Here is a 17,655-nt window from a genome sequence, read left to right on the forward strand (position 1 = left end):
TTCATGAGGACATCCAGGATCAGGCACCTCCCCATTTCTAACTCAATAACTCGTCGGCATTCTACCGGTGCGGTAAAAAGGACCGCCACTCCGCTATACGGCTCGGCCGCAAGAGACCAATAGGAAGGCCCGTGTCTCCATTCCCTCTTAGCTTTAAACACGGCCGCCAAATCTGGCAGCCTGGTCTCCTGCAAAAATAAAATGTCGGCTTCAACGCGGCCGAGAAAATCAAAGGCCGCAAATCTAGCCGCATCAGACTTAATGCTGGCGACATTAATGGACGCCAGCGTCAACGGAGTGGGTGCCGCCATCATGAGTGATTGAGTTAGACGGCTTTCTTTTTACCCATCTTACCACCACCCTCGGGAAATGAACACCCCCTTTTTAGACATATTGTGGTGTCCATCTCCCGCACCTCTGATGCTTCAGGGGCAGATCCAGGACCTGCCCCCTCATCCTCGTCTCCAGACTCTGGGCCAGTCTCCCCTCCTGAGGACCCTGACTCCCCGGGGGGAGACTCGGCATCTCCTGCAGGCTCCGCCACCTCTGGCCCTTCACCCTCAGCCCCTCCATCGGCAGGAGAGGCTCCATCCAGGGCCAGGAATCGATTTGAAAGTTCGACCAGCGGGGGGTTGGTTGCACCTTCCTTGGGTACCTTAGTCAGGGTGGGAGGAGATCTTACACCTCCCTTCTTTTTACCCTTTTTCTTCTTTTTGGCGCCACGCTTACGCTTTTCCTCTAGCCACGCCCTATTATCCTCGTCCATACTCTCATAATGGGAGGAGTCTGAGGACGTGGCACCTTCCTCTCTCTCGATCCTCCTGACCTCCTCATCCAGTACATCATCCCCTGGGGCCTCAGCGACAGGTGAGGTCTCCAGGACAGCGCCAGAGGTCGTCCCAGCAGCCCGAGACTCCCCCCGCTCTCTCTCCTGTTGACGCTTCTCTAGACGCCTTAGCTGGGCAGGCGTCTTTTTCCTGTCTTTCTTCCTTGGCCCCTCCATTCCTCCGCCTCTGCTAGTCCCCTCCCCAGCAGATTCAGCCTCATGGCTTTCATCCGCTGAGGCTGAGCCCGCATTAGCGAAGGAAAGAGGACAACGACTGTATGGGTGACCACACAGGTTACACCTAATCTGCCCTGTACAGGATGCAGCGAGATGGCCGACACCCCCACACAACGCACACTTCTGCACGGTGCAGTTTGCGCTGAAATGTGTGGGGTCACCGCACCTGTGACACAGCTTAGGCTGCCCCCGGTAGAAGATCAGGATCCGATCCCTCCCCAGGAAGGCTGATGAAGGGATGTGGGCGACTGAGTTACCTGAACGCCTCAACTTCACCATGAAGGTCCAGGCCCCTGACCAGATACCAAACTCGTCTCGATTTTTCTCTGGTAATCCCAGTACCTCTCCATAACGATTTATCCAGGTCATGATGTCAAAGCAAGATAGTGATTCGTTACGGGTAAGAACGGTCACTTTCTTGACTTCGCTCTGGCGGGACACTGCTTGCACAGCAAAGTCCCGCCACTCGGGCTCGTTGTATCTCAGCTCATAGTTGGACCAGAAGAGCTCAAGCCCCTCCGGCCGAACAAAGCTGATATCAAACTCAGATGTACCATAGGGATGGATCAAGGCAAAGATGTCAGCCGCCTTGAAGTCCATCTTCAGCAGCAGCTCAACTACCCGTGCCCGAGGGGGACACACATCACTGCCACGCCACCGAAGACGGACCACATTCCTACGGTTAGCACCCGGCCCGGTTGTCGGGAGCGACCATGATGTCTCCCTGCCTCTTTGCTCTCGGAAGGCAGACAGGCCGTGCCTCTCTATCCAAAACGACAAATCAACCTCCTGCCCCGCTACATTGATCGTCCTTTCTCCCTTCTGTAAGGCCTGCAGGAGGCGCCGTTGCAAAAAGCCGTCCCCAGAGCCCAGAGACGAGGATGATGGAACCCTACTTCCCCCAGCAGCGACACTGGCATAGCTCTTAACGGGGGCCGCCACTGGGGGAGCAACCGGACCAACCCCTGCACCCACCACATTAACACTACCCACCTCCATGCCACCCGCACCACCAGTCCCTCCATCACTCACTCCCATAACTGGTAACGGTTCTGCATCACTCACTCCACTCACATTATCCACCACAACATTACTGACACCATTTTTACTAGCCACCACAACATTACTGACACCACTCACACTGGCTGGACCAGCAACAACATCAGGGGACATGACCACCTCCGCATCTTCGGGCACAAGGGACGGGGGTCCCCTCGCAGAGCATCGCCCAAAGGGGAGCCCAACTCTTGTCGCACTTGTGCCCTCCGCATCATCGGTAGCAGATGTTATTTTGCTTTTCCTGGGACTTGGTAACAATCGCCGCTGCTCCTTAGCCGGTGTGAGGCGCCGCTGATCTCCGGTCTGCACAGAATTGTCATTATCCCCAACACCGACACAAAACAGTACCTTCTGTCTGGGAGGTCCGGAGCTCTCAGCCTCAGCGACCCCTCCACACTGACGCCGCCCCATAACCAAGTGATCAGCAGCGACAGCATGAAGAGGCGCCGAGGCACGAAGAGGCACCGAGGCACCGGAAGCTGCCACCAGTGCTGGGCTATCCCCCCCTCCCACCAGGGGACGCACCGCAGCACTGGATTTTGATGTTATCGCCACTGCCAAGCCGCCCTGACTGTCCGGCCTTGCGGCCGATGCCTCCTCTGCTCCCCCACTGTTACCACAAACAGAGACGGAGCCCATCGCCACATCAGATGTCACACCTGTAATCTCCCTGCACCTTTGCACCGGGTCCACAGCAGAACTCGGGGGGGTTTGGGTAGCAGGGCTTGCACAGTGAGCTGACCCTGCGCTTTGCCCGGGGGGGTGTACAGGGAGGGGGGTAAAGATGAAACGTACCTCTTCTTGCTGCTTGGGCCTGGTCTTCTTCGCCTTCCTCCGGCTGCTCCCCCCAGCGGCTTCCTCTGGGAGTTCATCACCAAACGAAAAGTTCTGCATGCGCACTGGGGACTCGAGCAGCCGGATCTCCGCCATGAGCGCCCCTCCCTGGCTGCCGGTGTCACTGTCCTCCCCCGAGCGAGGTGTTACTGCTGGCTGTCCTGCAGGGGGCCCACTGCACGAGGCCTGCTGATCTTCCTGCAGGCCGCCAGGTGGGAACTGCTGCTCGTTATCATCATCATCATCCTCCTCCTCCACCTGGCTCGCAGGCTGCAACCCCATCAGCCTTTGCTCTCTGTTATCAGCCATCTGAGCAAATCGGTCATCATTTAAAAGTTTTTCTTGAAATGGTCCGCTGTTGTTGCAAATAAAGTTTTTTCTTTTCAGCAGTTTATCAATATCCGCTTTAAGTTTGTTAATTTCACAACATATCTCAGTTTTTCTCTTCTTAGGCGCCGTGTTCGCCCTGGCGCGGGCACAACGCAGCTCCTCCCGGAGCCTCCTGATGGTCTTAGTCGCCTCTTCGTACTCATAGAGGTGGCTCTGGACCCGGGAGGCATAGGTGGATAAAGACTCCCGGGGTCCCTGCACCGCCCAGCCTCCCCCCGCATGGTCAGCCTTACCTCTGTGAGCACTCCGCTTCATGGCTCCAGCCCCGGAAGGACCGCTCTCACCCGCACCATCATGGACGTCCGGCTTCTTACGGTGTTGCTTCACATTGGACTCAGGGGGAGTAGGAGCAGTATTACTACGACTCCTGGTGGAACGTCTCACCCCTGAGTCCTCCATAGCGCTGGCCGGTTGCTGTCCTCTCCTGCCCCCCGCCGGCCTGGCCCGGGAAGCAGGAGCCTGGGAGTCGGCTCCCTCGCTCATCCCCAGGAACCTAACTCCCTCCCTGGGAGAGGAGAGAGCAGGCCCTGGGTAGGTAGATGGATCCTCCAGGAGCTCAGGAGCACAAGCACAGAGCAGCTTCACACACAGCCACACCCTCCTCTAACGAGGTAACCGCCTCCAGAGCTGCTCTCACTATTCTGCTGCTGGTGCAGTCACTGTGTACATACATGACATTACTTATCCTGTACTGATCCTGAGTTACATCCTGTATTATACTCCAGAGCTGCACTCACTATTCTGCTGCTGGTGCAGTCACTGTGTACATACATGACATTACTTATCCTGTACTGATCCTGAGTTACATCCTGTATTATACTCCAGAGCTGCACTCACTATTCTGCTGCTGGTGCAGTCACTGTGTACATACATGACATTACTTATCCTGTACTGATCCTGAGTTACATCCTGTATTATACCCCTGAGCTGCACTCACTATTCTGCTGCTGGTGCAGTCACTGTGTACATAAATGACATTACTTATCCTGTACTGATCCTGAGTTACATCCTGTATTATACTCCAGAGCTGCACTCACTATTCTGCTGCTGGTGCAGTCACTGTGTACATACATGACATTACTTATTCTGTACTGATCCTGAGTTACATCCTGTATTATACTCCAGAGCTGCACTCACTATTCTGCTGCTGGTGCAGTCACTGTGTACATACATGACATTACTTATCCTGTACTGATCCTGAGTTACATCCTGTATTATACCCCTGAGCTGCACTCACTATTCTGCTGCTGGTGCAGTCACTGTGTACATACATGACATTACTTATTCTGTACTGATCCTGAGTTACATCCTGTATTATACCCCACAGCTGCACTCACTATTCTGCTGCTGGTGCAGTCACTGTGTACATAAATGACATTACTTATCCTGTACTGATCCTGAGTTACATCCTGTATTATACTCCAGAGCTGCACTCACTATTCTGCTGCTGGTGCAGTCACTGTGTACATACATGACATTACTTATTCTGTACTGATCCCGAGTTACATCCTGTATTATACCCCACAGCTGCACTCACTATTCTGCTGCTGGTGCAGTCACTGTGTACATACATGACATTACTTATCCTGTACTGATCCTGAGTTACATCCTGTATTATACCCCAGAGCTGCACTCACTATTCTGCTGCTGGTGCAGTCACTGTGTACATACATGACATTACTTATCCTGTACTGATCCTGAGTTACATCCTGTATTATACCCCTGAGCTGCACTCACTATTCTGCTGCTGGTGCAGTCACTGTGTACATACATGACATTACTTATTCTGTACTGATCCTGAGTTACATCCTGTATTATACCCCACAGCTGCACTCACTATTCTGCTGCTGGTGCAGTCACTGTGTACATAAATGACATTACTTATCCTGTACTGATCCTGAGTTACATCCTGTATTATACTCCAGAGCTGCACTCACTATTCTGCTGCTGGTGCAGTCACTGTGTACATACATGACATTACTTATCCTGTACTGATCCTGAGTTACATCCTGTATTATACCCCAGAGCTGCACTCACTATTCTGCTGCTGGTGCAGTCACTGTGTACATACATGACATTACTTATCCTGTACTGATCCTGAGTTACATCCTGTATTATACTCCAGAGCTGCACTCACTATTCAGCTGGTGCTGTCACTGTGTACATAAATGACATTACTTATCCTGTATTGATCCTGAGTTACATCCTGTATTATACTCCAGAGCTGCACTCACTATTCTGCTGCTGGTGCAGTCACTGTGTACATACATGACATTACTTATCCTGTACTGATCCTGAGTTACATCCTGTATTATACCCCAGAGCTGCACTCACTATTCTGCTGCTGGTACAGTCACTGTGTACATACATGACATTACTTATCCTGTACTGATCCTGAGTTACATCCTGTATTATACTCCAGAGCTGCACTCACTATTCAGCTGGTGCTGTCACTGTGTACATAAATGACATTACTTATCCTGTATTGATCCTGAGTTACATCCTGTATTATACTCCAGAGCTGCACTCACTATTCTGCTGCTGGTGCAGTCACTGTGTACATACATGACATTACTTATCCTGTACTGATCCTGAGTTACATCCTGTATTATACTCCAGAGCTGCACTCACTATTCTGCTGCTGGTGTGGTCACTGTGTACATACATGACATTACTTATCCTGTACTGATCCGGAGTTACATCCTGTATTATACCCCAGAGCTGCACTCACTATTCTGCTGCTGGTGCAGTCACTGTGTACATACATGACATTACTTATCCTGTACTGATCCTGAGTTACATCCTGTATTATACTCCAGAGCTGCACTCACTATTCTGCTGCTGGTGCAGTCACTGTGTACATACATGCCATTACTTATCCTGTACTGATCCTGAGTTACATCCTGTATTATACTTCAGAGCTGCACTCACTATTCTGCTGCTGGTGCAGTCACTGTGTACATACATGACATTACTTATCCTGTACTGATCCTGAGTTACATCCTGTATTATACCCCAGAGCTGCACTCACTATTCTGCTGCTGGTGCAGTCACTGTGTACATACATGACATTACTTATCCTGTACTGATCCTGAGTTACATCCTGTATTATACTCCTGAGCTGCACTCACTATTCTGCTGCTGGTGCAGTCACTGTGTACATACATGACATTACTTATCCTGTACTGACTACTACTCCCATTAGCTCTTACATTTTTCCCATGTCCATCCTTTCCGACTCCACATAGAACATTTCCGCTGTGTGAGAAGCTGTAAGAGACAACATATGGACACAGTGAATACGATGTCACCCCAGACGCCCCAGTGTGGGCGGAGTTCCCCTTGATGTCAGTCACTGACCTGAGATAGGACACTGAGTGCGCGTGGGTTCTGAACATGGCGAGACATTCGCCCTTCTCATAGTCCCAGAGCCGCACCATGCTCAGGGCGCCCATCTGTGCTGAGGCCAGGAGGGTGCAGCTGCCATTGAACGCCAGGGCAGACACCTGCAGGGGTAGGAGGGAGGTGTTGGCAGAGGGGAGGGGGATGTATCGCCCCTACAGGACCCCAGAGTCCCCCCACATTACCTTATCTGTGTGACCCAGGAAGAAACGCTGCCCCCCGCTCTCCACATGCAGCGCCACAATCACAGCGTGACAGGGGTAGACCACCGAGCAGCCAGCACGAGTCCACAGAGCCTGCAACAAGCAGAGGATGATGGGAGGAGAAGTGATATGCAGTGTGATGGATAGGACATGACAGAAGATGATGGGAGGAGTAGTGATATGCAGTGTTATGAACAGGACATGATAGTGGATGATGGGAGGAGTAGTGATATGTAGTGTGATGGAAAGGACATGATAAAGGATGATGGGAGGAGTAGTGATATGTAGTGTGATGGACACAGCATAATAGAGGATGATGGGAGGAGTAGTGATATGTAGTGTGATGGACACAGCATAATAGAGGATGATGGGAGGAGTAGTGATATGCAGTGTGATGGACAGGACATAAAAGAGGATGATGGGAGGAGTAGTGATATGCAGTGTGATGGATAGGACATAACAGAGGATGATGGGAGGAGTAGTGATATGCAGTGTGATGGATAGGACATAACAGAGGATGATGGGAGGAGTAGTGATACGCAGTGTGATGGATAGGACATAACAGAGGATGATGGGAGGAGTAGTGATATGCAGTGTAATGGATAGGACATAACAGAGGATGATGGGAGGAGTAGTGATATGCAGTGTGATGGAAAGGACATGATAGAGGATGAAGGGAGGAGTAGTGATATGTAGTGTGATGGACAGGACATAAAAGAGGATGATGGGAGGAGTAGTGATATGCAGTGTAATGGATAGGACATAACAGAGGATGATGGGAGGAGTAGTGATATGCAGTGTGATGGATAGGACATGAGAGAGGATGATGGGAGGAGTAGTGATATGTAGTGTGATGGAAAGGACATGATAGAGGATGAAGGGAGGAGTAGTGATATGTAGTGTGATGGACACAGCATAATAGAGGAGGATGGGAGGAGTAGTGATATGTAGTGTGATGGAAAGGACATGATAGAGGATGAAGGGAGGAGTAGTGATATGTAGTGTGATGGACACAGCATAATAGAGGAGGATGGGAGGAGTAGTGATATGTAGTGTGATGGATAGGACATGAGAGAGGATGATGGGAGGAGTAGTGATATGTAGTGTGATGGAAAGGACATGATAGAGGATGAAGGGAGGAGTAGTGATATGTAGTGTGATGGAAAGGACATGATAAAGGATGATGGGAGGAGTAGTGATATGTAGTGTGATGGACACAGCATAATAGAGGAGGATGGGAGGAGTAGTGATATGTAGTGTGATGGACACAGCATAATAGAGGAGGATGGGAGGAGTAGTGATATGTAGTGTGATGAAAAGGACATGATAGAGGATGAAGGGAGGAGTAGTGATATGTAGTGTGATGGACACAGCATAACAGAGGATGATGGGAGGAGTAGTGATATGCAGTGTGATGGACACAGCATAATAGAGGAGGATGGGAGGAGTAGTGATATGCAGTGTGATGGAAAGGACATGATAGAGGATGAAGGGAGGAGTAGTGATATGTAGTGTGATGGACAGGACATAAAAGAGGATGATGGGAGGAGTAGTGATATGCAGTGTGATGGACACAGCATAATAGAGGAGGATGGGAGGAGTAGTGATATGCAGTGTGATGGAAAGGACATGATAGAGGATGAAGGGAGGAGTAGTGATATGTAGTGTGATGGACAGGACATAAAAGAGGATGATGGGAGGAGTAGTGATATGCAGTGTGATGGACACAGCATAATAGAGGAGGATGGGAGGAGTAGTGATATGCAGTGTGATGGAAAGGACATGATAGAGGATGAAGGGAGGAGTAGTGATATGTAGTGTGATGGACACAGCATAATAGAGGAGGATGGGAGGAGTAGTGATATGCAGTGTGATGGACAGGACATAAAAGAGGATAATGGGAGGAGTAGTGTAATGGAAAGCAGGTGATGGGAGTAGTAGTTATTGCAGGATTTGGTGCAGGAATATCACTAGTTACTTACACAGCGCTCGGTGCAGCCGCCAAATCCGATGATTTTCCTCAGTTTCAGGATTGGATCAGGAAGTAATTTCTGGAAGGTAAAATGATGGTGAACATGGAGGTGTCCTGAGTGTCGCCCCCTATCTATCGCCCGCACAGTGCAGGGAGTCCTCACCTTGTCCTGGGGATCTGCAGATAATGTGACCGGTCTGTGGGCTGCAGTGTGGATGACCTGTGATAGCAGCGGAGAATAAGCAGGGGCACGGGGAGACCCCCCATGTATCTCACAGGATGATGTCATCACTGCCCCCCCTCATGTATCACACAGTATGATGTCATCACTGACCCCCCCACATGTATCACACAGTATGATGTCATCACTGACCCCCCCCACATGTATCACACAGTATGATGTCATCACTGACCACCCCACATGTATCACACAGTATGATGTCATCACTGACCACCCCACATGTATCACACAGTATGATGTCATCACTGACCACCCCACATGTATCACACAGTATGATGTCATCACTGACCACCCCACATGTATCACACAGTATGATGTCATTACTGACCACCCCACATGTATCTCACAGGATGATGTCATCACTGCCTCCCATGTATCTCACACTATGATGTCATCACTAACCCCCCTGATATACCACACAGTATGATGTCATCACTGACCCCCCTCATGTATCTCACAGGATGATGTCATCACTGACCCCCCCCATGTATCTCACAGGATGATGTCATCACTGCCTCCCCTGATATACCACACAGTATGATGTCATCACTGCCCCCCCTCATGTATCTCACAGTATGATGTCATCACTGACCCCCCTGATATACCACACAGTATGATGTCATCACTGACCCCCCTCATGTATCACACAGTATGATGTCATCACTACCCCCCCATGTATCACACAGGATGATGTCATCACTGCCCCCCCCTCATGTATCACACAGTATGATGTCATCACTGCCCCCCCCTCATGTATCACACAGGATGATGTCATCACTGACCCCCCCTGATATACCACACAGTGTGATGTCATCACTGCCCCCCCTCATGTATCTCACAGGATGATGTCATCACTGACCACCCCACATGTATCTCACAGGATGATGTCATCACTGACCCCCCATGTATCTCACAGGATGATGTCATCACTGACCCCCCCATGTATCTCACAGGATGATGTCATCACTGCCTCCCATGTATCTCACACTATGATGTCATCACTAACCCCCCTGATATACCACACAGTATGATGTCATCACTGACCCCCCTCATGTATCTCACAGGATGATGTCATCACTGACCCCCCCCATGTATCTCACAGGATGATGTCATCACTGCCTCCCATGTATCTCACACTATGATGCCATCACTGCCCCCCCTGATATACCACACAGTATGATGTCATCACTGACCCCCCATGTATCACACAGGATGATGTCATCACTGCCCCCTCCTCATGTATCACACAGTATGATGTCATCACTGCCCCCCCCCCTCATGTATCACACAGGATGATGTCATCACTGACCCCCCTCATGTATCACACAGTATGATGTCATCACTGACCCCCCATGTATCACACAGGATGATGTCATCAATGCCCCCTCCTCATGTATCACACAGTATGATGTCATCACTGCCCCCCCTCATGTATCACACAGGATGATGTCATCACTGACCCCCCCCTGATATACCACACAGTGTGATGTCATCACTGACCCTCCTAATATATTACACAGTATGATGTCATCACTGCCCCCCCTCATGTATCACACAGGATGATGTCATCACTGACCACCCCACATGTATCTCACAGGATGATGTAATCACTGCCCCCCATGTATCTCACAGGATGATGTCATCACTGCCCCCCATGTATCTCACAGGATGATGTCATCACTGACCCCCATGTATCTCACAGGATGATGTCATCACTGACCCCCATGTATCTCACAGGATGATGTCATCACTGACCCCCATGTATCTCACAGGATGATGTCATCACTGACCCCCCACTCACCTCCTCAGTCCCCGCATTATGTCTGTAGATGCTGAGGCTCCTCCCCCTGTGCGCATACACGTGGACCCCTCCGTCATCCTCCACTGCAGCGACACTCTCCCCCTCATCGCCCTCTGCAGGTCTCCCACGTACTGACAGGTAGCGCTCAGGGATGGAGTCGGCTTGTAGGAGAGAGCGGCGAGGAAGCTGAGAGACAGACAAGACAATCAGTGGAGACCGAAACAACAGCAGGTGAGGAGAAGTGGAGGAGGGACTCACCTGTTTGGGCGTCGTGATCTGCTGGATGAGGGAGACCCTGTCCTGTACTGGTTTACTGATGGTGACAGAGCGAGGGCGCAGCCGTACAGGACTGCCAGAAGGGGGAGCACCTGCAAGACACAGAGGATACGGATACAGCCCTTGTACACACGCTCCAGAGCAGCACTCACTATACTGCAGCTGGTGCAGTCACTGTGTACATACATGACATTATTTATCCTGTACTGATCCTGAGTTACATGCTGTATTATACCCCAGAGCTGCACTCACTATTCTGCTGCTGGTGCAGTCACTGTGTACATACATGACATTACTTATCCTGTACTGATCCTGAGTTACATCCTGTATTATTCTCCAGAGCTGCACTCACTATTCTGCTGGTGCAGTCACTGTGTACATACATGACATTACTTATCCTGTACTGATCCTGAGTTACATCCTGTATTATACTCCAGAGCTGCACTCACTATTCTGCTGCTGGTGCAGTCACTGTGTACATACATGACATTACTTATCCTGTACTGATCCTGAGTTACATCCTGTATTATACTCCAGAGCTGCACTCACTATTCTGCTGCTGGTGCAGTCACTGTGTACATACATGACATTACTTATCCTGTACTGATCCTGAGTTACATCCTGTATTATACCCCAGAGCTGCACTCACTATTCTGCTGCTGGTGCAGTCACTGTGTACATACATGACATTACTTATCCTGTACTGATCCTGAGTTACATGCTGTATTATACTCCAGAGCTGCACTCACTATTCTGCTGCTGGTGCAGTCACTGTGTACATACATGACATTACTTATCCTGTACTGATCCTGAGTTACATCCTGTATTATACTCCAGAGCTGCACTCACTATTCTGCTGCTGGTGCAGTCACTGTGTACATACATGACATTACTTATCCTGTACTGATCCTGAGTTACATCCTGTATTATACCCAGAGCTGCACTCACTATTCTGCTGCTGGTGCACTCACTGTGTACATACATGACATTACTTATCCTGTACTGATCCTGAGTTACATCCTGTATTATACCCCAGAGCTGCACTCACTATTCTGCTGCTGGTGCAGTCTCTGTGTACATACATGACATTACTTATCCTGTACTGATCCTGAGTTACATGCTGTATTATACTCCAGAGCTGCACTCACTATTCTGCTGCTGGTGCAGTCACTGTGTACATACATGACATTACTTATCCTGTACTGATCCTGAGTTACATCCTGTATTATACCCAGAGCTGCACTCACTATTCTGCTGCTGGTGCACTCACTGTGTACATACATGACATTACTTATCCTGTACTGATCCTGAGTTACATCCTGTATTATACCCCAGAGCTGCACTCACTATTCTGCTGCTGGTGCAGTCTCTGTGTACATACATGACATTACTTATCCTGTACTGATCCTGAGTTACATCCTGTATTATACCCCAGAGCTGCACTCACTATTCTGCTGCTGGTGCAGTCACTGTGTACATACATGACATTACTTATCCTGTACTGATCCTGAGTTACATCCTGTATTATACCCCAGAGCTGCACTCACTATTCTGCTGCTGGTGCAGTCACTGTGTACATACATGACATTACTTATCCTGTACTGATCCTGAGTTACATCCTGTATTATACTCCAGAGCTGCACTCACTATTCTGCTGCTGGTGCAGTCACTGTGTACATACATGACATTACTTATCCTGTACTGATCCTGAGTTACATCCTGTATTATACCCCAGAGCTGTACTCACTATTCTGCTGCTGGTGTAGTCACTGTGTACATACATGACATTACTTATCCTGTACTGATCCTGAGTTACATCCTGTATTATACTCCAGAGCTGCACTCACTATTCTGCTGCTGGTGCAGTCACTGTGTACATACATGACATTACTTATCCTGTACTGATCCTGAGTTACATCCTGTATTATACCCCAGAGCTGCACTCACTATTCTGCTGCTGGTGCAGTCACTGTGTACATACATGACATTACTTATCCTGTACTGATCCTGAGTTACATCCTGTATTATACTCCAGAGCTGCACTCACTATTCTGCTGCTGGTGCAGTCACTGTGTACATACATGACATTACTTATCCTGTACTGATCCTGAGTTACATCCTGTATTATACCCCAGAGCTGCACTCACTATTCTACCAGTCTATTATTGAAACCCCCAGCATAACAGTGAGTGCAGCTCTGCAGTCTAGAACAGGACATATTTTGTGCCCGATAGAGCTGCTTGCCTATGGTTTTCCTATAAGTGATGCTCTCACCTGTGGTGGCGGCAGAAGCTTCCCCTTTCTGGATGGAATCGTACGGCAGCTTGGAAGATTCTGAGGGAAATCTAAAAGAAAGATCATGAACCCTCAATGAATAGAAATCACCCTCAGTCGTGTGCAATGGGAGTAGAAACAGGACAATACCAATAAATATCCTACTGGGGTCTCAGCTGGTGACCCCCTTCCCCTCTGGCAGTCAGACACTATAAACATGGCCGCCTGTGCAGGGATTATGGGGCGGCTCTGCGCCAGGTCCTGGTGTCTAGGGGTCTCCCACCTTATGTAGTCATACAGGTCCTGCCACTTCTCTCCTTTTGGAACTGGAAATGAGAATTCCCGAGGCATCGGAGCGACTCCATCCGGTAAAGTCTTGGTCTGTCGCGCCGCTGAATACGTCACCTCTGGAATGAGAGCGAAACTGGAGTTACTGGAGGGGCAGTGCACGTCAGACAGCCGCTTCCTAAGCGTTTCAGGGGTCACAGCATTAAACCATCAGCCCTCAGGTGCCATCGCGTCTTACCAGGGTTGAAGACGAGGTCACTGGTCACCAGGTTCTTCACCATTAGGTTGGCGCACAGCTTGACGCTCCGCACGTGGCTGTATCTCCGGTTCAGATACACAGAGAGGACTGAGCGGAGATCCAACATCAGACACGTCCACCTGGACCCTGAGGGGGCCGGACCCACCAGACCTGGGAGGGGAGAGGGGACAGGTCAGGGGTCAGCACCTATCAGGAGTGTAGGGGTCACACGTGCTCTCACCATGGCGGGCGCTCTGCGCTGTGCTGTCATACACCGAGCCCTTCACTGCTCCGCACACAAAGGGGAACTGCAGCCACGTGGCGCTGGACTTAAACTCCTTGAAGAGGTTGGAGAAGGAGATGCGGATGGTCCGTCCGTCCTGGAGAAAAACCGGATATGTTATCTACAGACCACCCCTCCCCCACCTCCGAGCCCCCTCTACAGAGAGACCACCCCTCCCCCACCTCTGCGCCCCCTCCACGGAGAGACCACCCCTCCCCCACCTCTGCGCCCACGTCCACATGGACCACGAAGTGCTTCCCGGGCAGCGGCCTGAGGAGCAGGTAGAGGTGGCGGCCGCTCAGCCCCAGGCTCTGGCTGCTGGTCTTGGGGATCTGGATGTAGTTTCCTGCAGGGACGGACCCCCGAATCTTGTAGACAGTGCACTTCAGGCCTCGCTCCTGCAGGGGGAGACATGAAGCACATGTAAGGATTTGGATACAAGCCAGAAAGCAAAACTGCTGCAAATGTGAGACTGTTACCATGAGGGCGGTGACGTCTCCTTCCCTGCTCGCCCGCTTCCATTCCTCCAACTGCACCAACTTAAAGATATTCACATACGGGTGCTGCCACACTGCGCCAAGAGGGGACAGGTTATACATGGCACCCCCCCAGTGTCCCCTGTGTATTACACATCCACCCCCAGTGTCCCCTGTGTATTACACATCCACCCCCAGTGTCCCCTGTGTATTACACATCCACCCCCAGTGTCCCCTGTGTATTACACATCCACCCCCAGTGTCCCCTGTGTATTACACATCCACCCCCAGTGTCCCCTGTGTATTACACATCCACCCCCAGTGTCCCCTGTGTATTACACATCCACCCCCAGTGTCCCCTGTGTATTACACATCCACCCCCAGTGTCCCCTGTGTATTACACGTCCCCCCTCTCTGCATTACACGTCCCCCCGGTGCCCTCTGTATTACACGTCCCCCCCTCTCTGTATTACACGTCCCCCCCTCTCTGTATTACACGTCCCCCCTCTCTGCATTACACGTCCCCCCTCTCTGCATTACACGTCCCCCCCTCTCTGCATTACACGTCCCCCCTCCTCTGCATTACACGTCCCCCCTCCTCTGCATTACACGTCCCCCCTCTCTGCATTACACGTCCCCCCTCTCTGTATTACACGTCCCCCCCTCTCTGTATTACACGTCCCCCCTCCTCTGCATTACACGTCCCCCCTCTCTGCATTACACGTCCCCCCTCTCTGTATTACACGTCCCCCCCTCTCTGTATTACACGTCCCCCCTCTCTGCATTACACGTCCCCCCTCTCTGCATTACACGTCCCCCCTCTCTGCATTACACGTCCCCCCTCTCTGCATTACACGTCCCCCCCTCTCTGCATTACACGTCCCCCCCTCTCTGCATTACACGTCCCCCCCTCTCTGCATTACACGTCCCCCCTCTCTGCATTACACGTCCCCCCTCCTCTGCATTACACGTCCCCCCTCCTCTGCATTACACGTCCCCCCTCTCTGCATTACACGTCCCCCCTCCTCTGCATTACACGTCCCCCCCCTCTGCATTACACGTCCCCCCTCCTCTGCATTACACGTCCCCCCTCTCTGTATTACACGTCCCCCCCCTCTGTATTACACGTCCCCCCCTCCTCTGCATTACACGTCCCCCCTCCTCTGCATTACACGTCCCCCCTCTCTGTATTACACGTCCCCCCCTCTCTGCATTACACGTCCCCCCTCTCTGTATTACACGTCCCCCCTCTCTGTATTACACGTCCCCCCTTCTCTGTATTACACGTCCCCCCTCCTCTGCATTACACGTCCCCCCTCTCTGTATTACACGTCCCCCCCTCTCTGCATTACACGTCCCCCCCTCTCTGTATTACACGTCCCCCCTCTCTGTATTACACGTCCCCCCCTCTCTGCATTACACGTCCCCCCTCTCTGTATTACACGTCCCCCCTTCTCTGTATTACACGTCCCCCCTCCTCTGCATTACACGTCCCCCCTCTCTGTATTACACGTCCCCCCCTCTCTGCATTACACGTCCCCCCTCTCTGTATTACACGTCCCCCCTCTCTGTATTACACGTCCCCCCTCTCTGTATTACACGTCCCCCCTCTCTGTATTACACGTCCCCCCTCCTCTGCATTACACGTCCCCCCTCTCTGTATTACACGTCCCCCCTCTCTGCATTACACGTCCCCCCTCTCTGTATTACACGTCCCCCCCTCTCTGCATTACACGTCCCCCCTCCTCTGCATTACACGTCCCCCCCTCTCTGCATTACACGTCCCCCCTCCTCTGCATTACACGTCCCCCCTCTCTGTATTACACGTCCCCACGGCTGCTCTCCGCTCCCGGTACCTCCTGTCATGTCTCCGGCTCCGCAGCTCAATCCTCCCGCCGCCACCAACTGTACCGCGTGACGTCATCTCCCAGCCCTGACAACCGCCACAGCATCTCCCCGCCCCTAGAGACAGGTCGCAGGCTGATGACGTAACGCCGGAGGCAAAACCATTGCCAGGCAACCGCAGCCTGTATATAACAGAGACGTCATCTACTCAGCGATAAACGTAGCCTGCGCCTATACACAGAGAGACCTACACAATACAGGGAGTAATGCACACGGCACAGGGGTGATACACACAGTGCAGGGGTGATACACACAGTACAGGGGTGATACACACAGTGCAAGGGTGATACACACAGTGCAGGGGTGATACACACAGTGCACGGGTGATACACACAGTACAGGGATCATACACACAGTGATGTCACAGTACAGAGATAATACACACAGTGATGTCACAGTACAGGGATAATACACACAGCGATGTCACAGTACAGAGATAATACACACAGTGATGTCACAGTACAGGGATAATACACACAGTGATGTCACAGTACAGGGATAATACACCCAGTGATGTCACAGTACATGGATAATACACCCAGTGAAGTCACAGTACAGAGATAATACACACAGCGATGTCACAGTACAGGGATACTACACACAGTGATGTCACAGTACAGAGATAATACACACAGTGATGTCACAGTACAGGGATACTACACAGTGATGTCACAGTACAGGGATAATACACACAGCGATGTCACAGTACAGGGATAATACACACAGTGATGTCACAGCACAGGGATAATACACACAGTGATGTCACAGTACAGGGATAATACACACAGTGATGTCACAGTACAGGGATAATACAGTGATGTCACAGTACAGGGATAATACACACAGTGATGTCACAGCACAGGGATAATACACACAGTGATGTCACAGTACAGGGATAATACACACAGTGATGTCACAGTACAGGGATCATACACACAGTGATGTCACAG

General features: G+C 50.9%; 1 protein-coding gene across 2 annotated transcripts in view; it reads right to left on the reverse strand.

Annotated features, from left to right (window-relative positions):
• Positions 1-16,808, reverse strand: part of WDR90 (WD repeat domain 90) — a 716,604-nt gene extending 699,796 nt beyond the window's left edge. For both annotated transcript variants that reach the window (XM_072119756.1, XM_072119755.1), the window contains exons 1-14: positions 16,657-16,808; positions 14,804-14,895; positions 14,546-14,722; positions 14,283-14,421; positions 14,042-14,212; positions 13,799-13,922; positions 13,516-13,586; positions 11,224-11,333; positions 10,966-11,151; positions 9,087-9,143; positions 8,934-9,002; positions 6,934-7,044; positions 6,707-6,852; positions 6,559-6,616 (exon numbers count right to left, since the gene is read on the reverse strand). In XM_072119756.1, coding sequence (XP_071975857.1) covers positions 6,559-6,616; positions 6,707-6,852; positions 6,934-7,044; positions 8,934-9,002; positions 9,087-9,143; positions 10,966-11,151; positions 11,224-11,333; positions 13,516-13,586; positions 13,799-13,922; positions 14,042-14,212; positions 14,283-14,421; positions 14,546-14,722; positions 14,804-14,895; positions 16,657-16,666 — 1,521 coding nt within the window. In that variant the 5' untranslated portion in view covers positions 16,667-16,808. The remainder of the gene's footprint in view (positions 1-6,558; positions 6,617-6,706; positions 6,853-6,933; positions 7,045-8,933; positions 9,003-9,086; positions 9,144-10,965; positions 11,152-11,223; positions 11,334-13,515; positions 13,587-13,798; positions 13,923-14,041; positions 14,213-14,282; positions 14,422-14,545; positions 14,723-14,803; positions 14,896-16,656) is intronic.
• Between the last annotated feature and the right edge of the window lie 847 nt (positions 16,809-17,655).

The sequence above is a fragment of the Engystomops pustulosus genome, chromosome 8 (assembly GCF_040894005.1).
Source record: "Engystomops pustulosus chromosome 8, aEngPut4.maternal, whole genome shotgun sequence".
Lineage (NCBI taxonomy): Eukaryota > Metazoa > Chordata > Amphibia > Anura > Leptodactylidae > Engystomops > Engystomops pustulosus.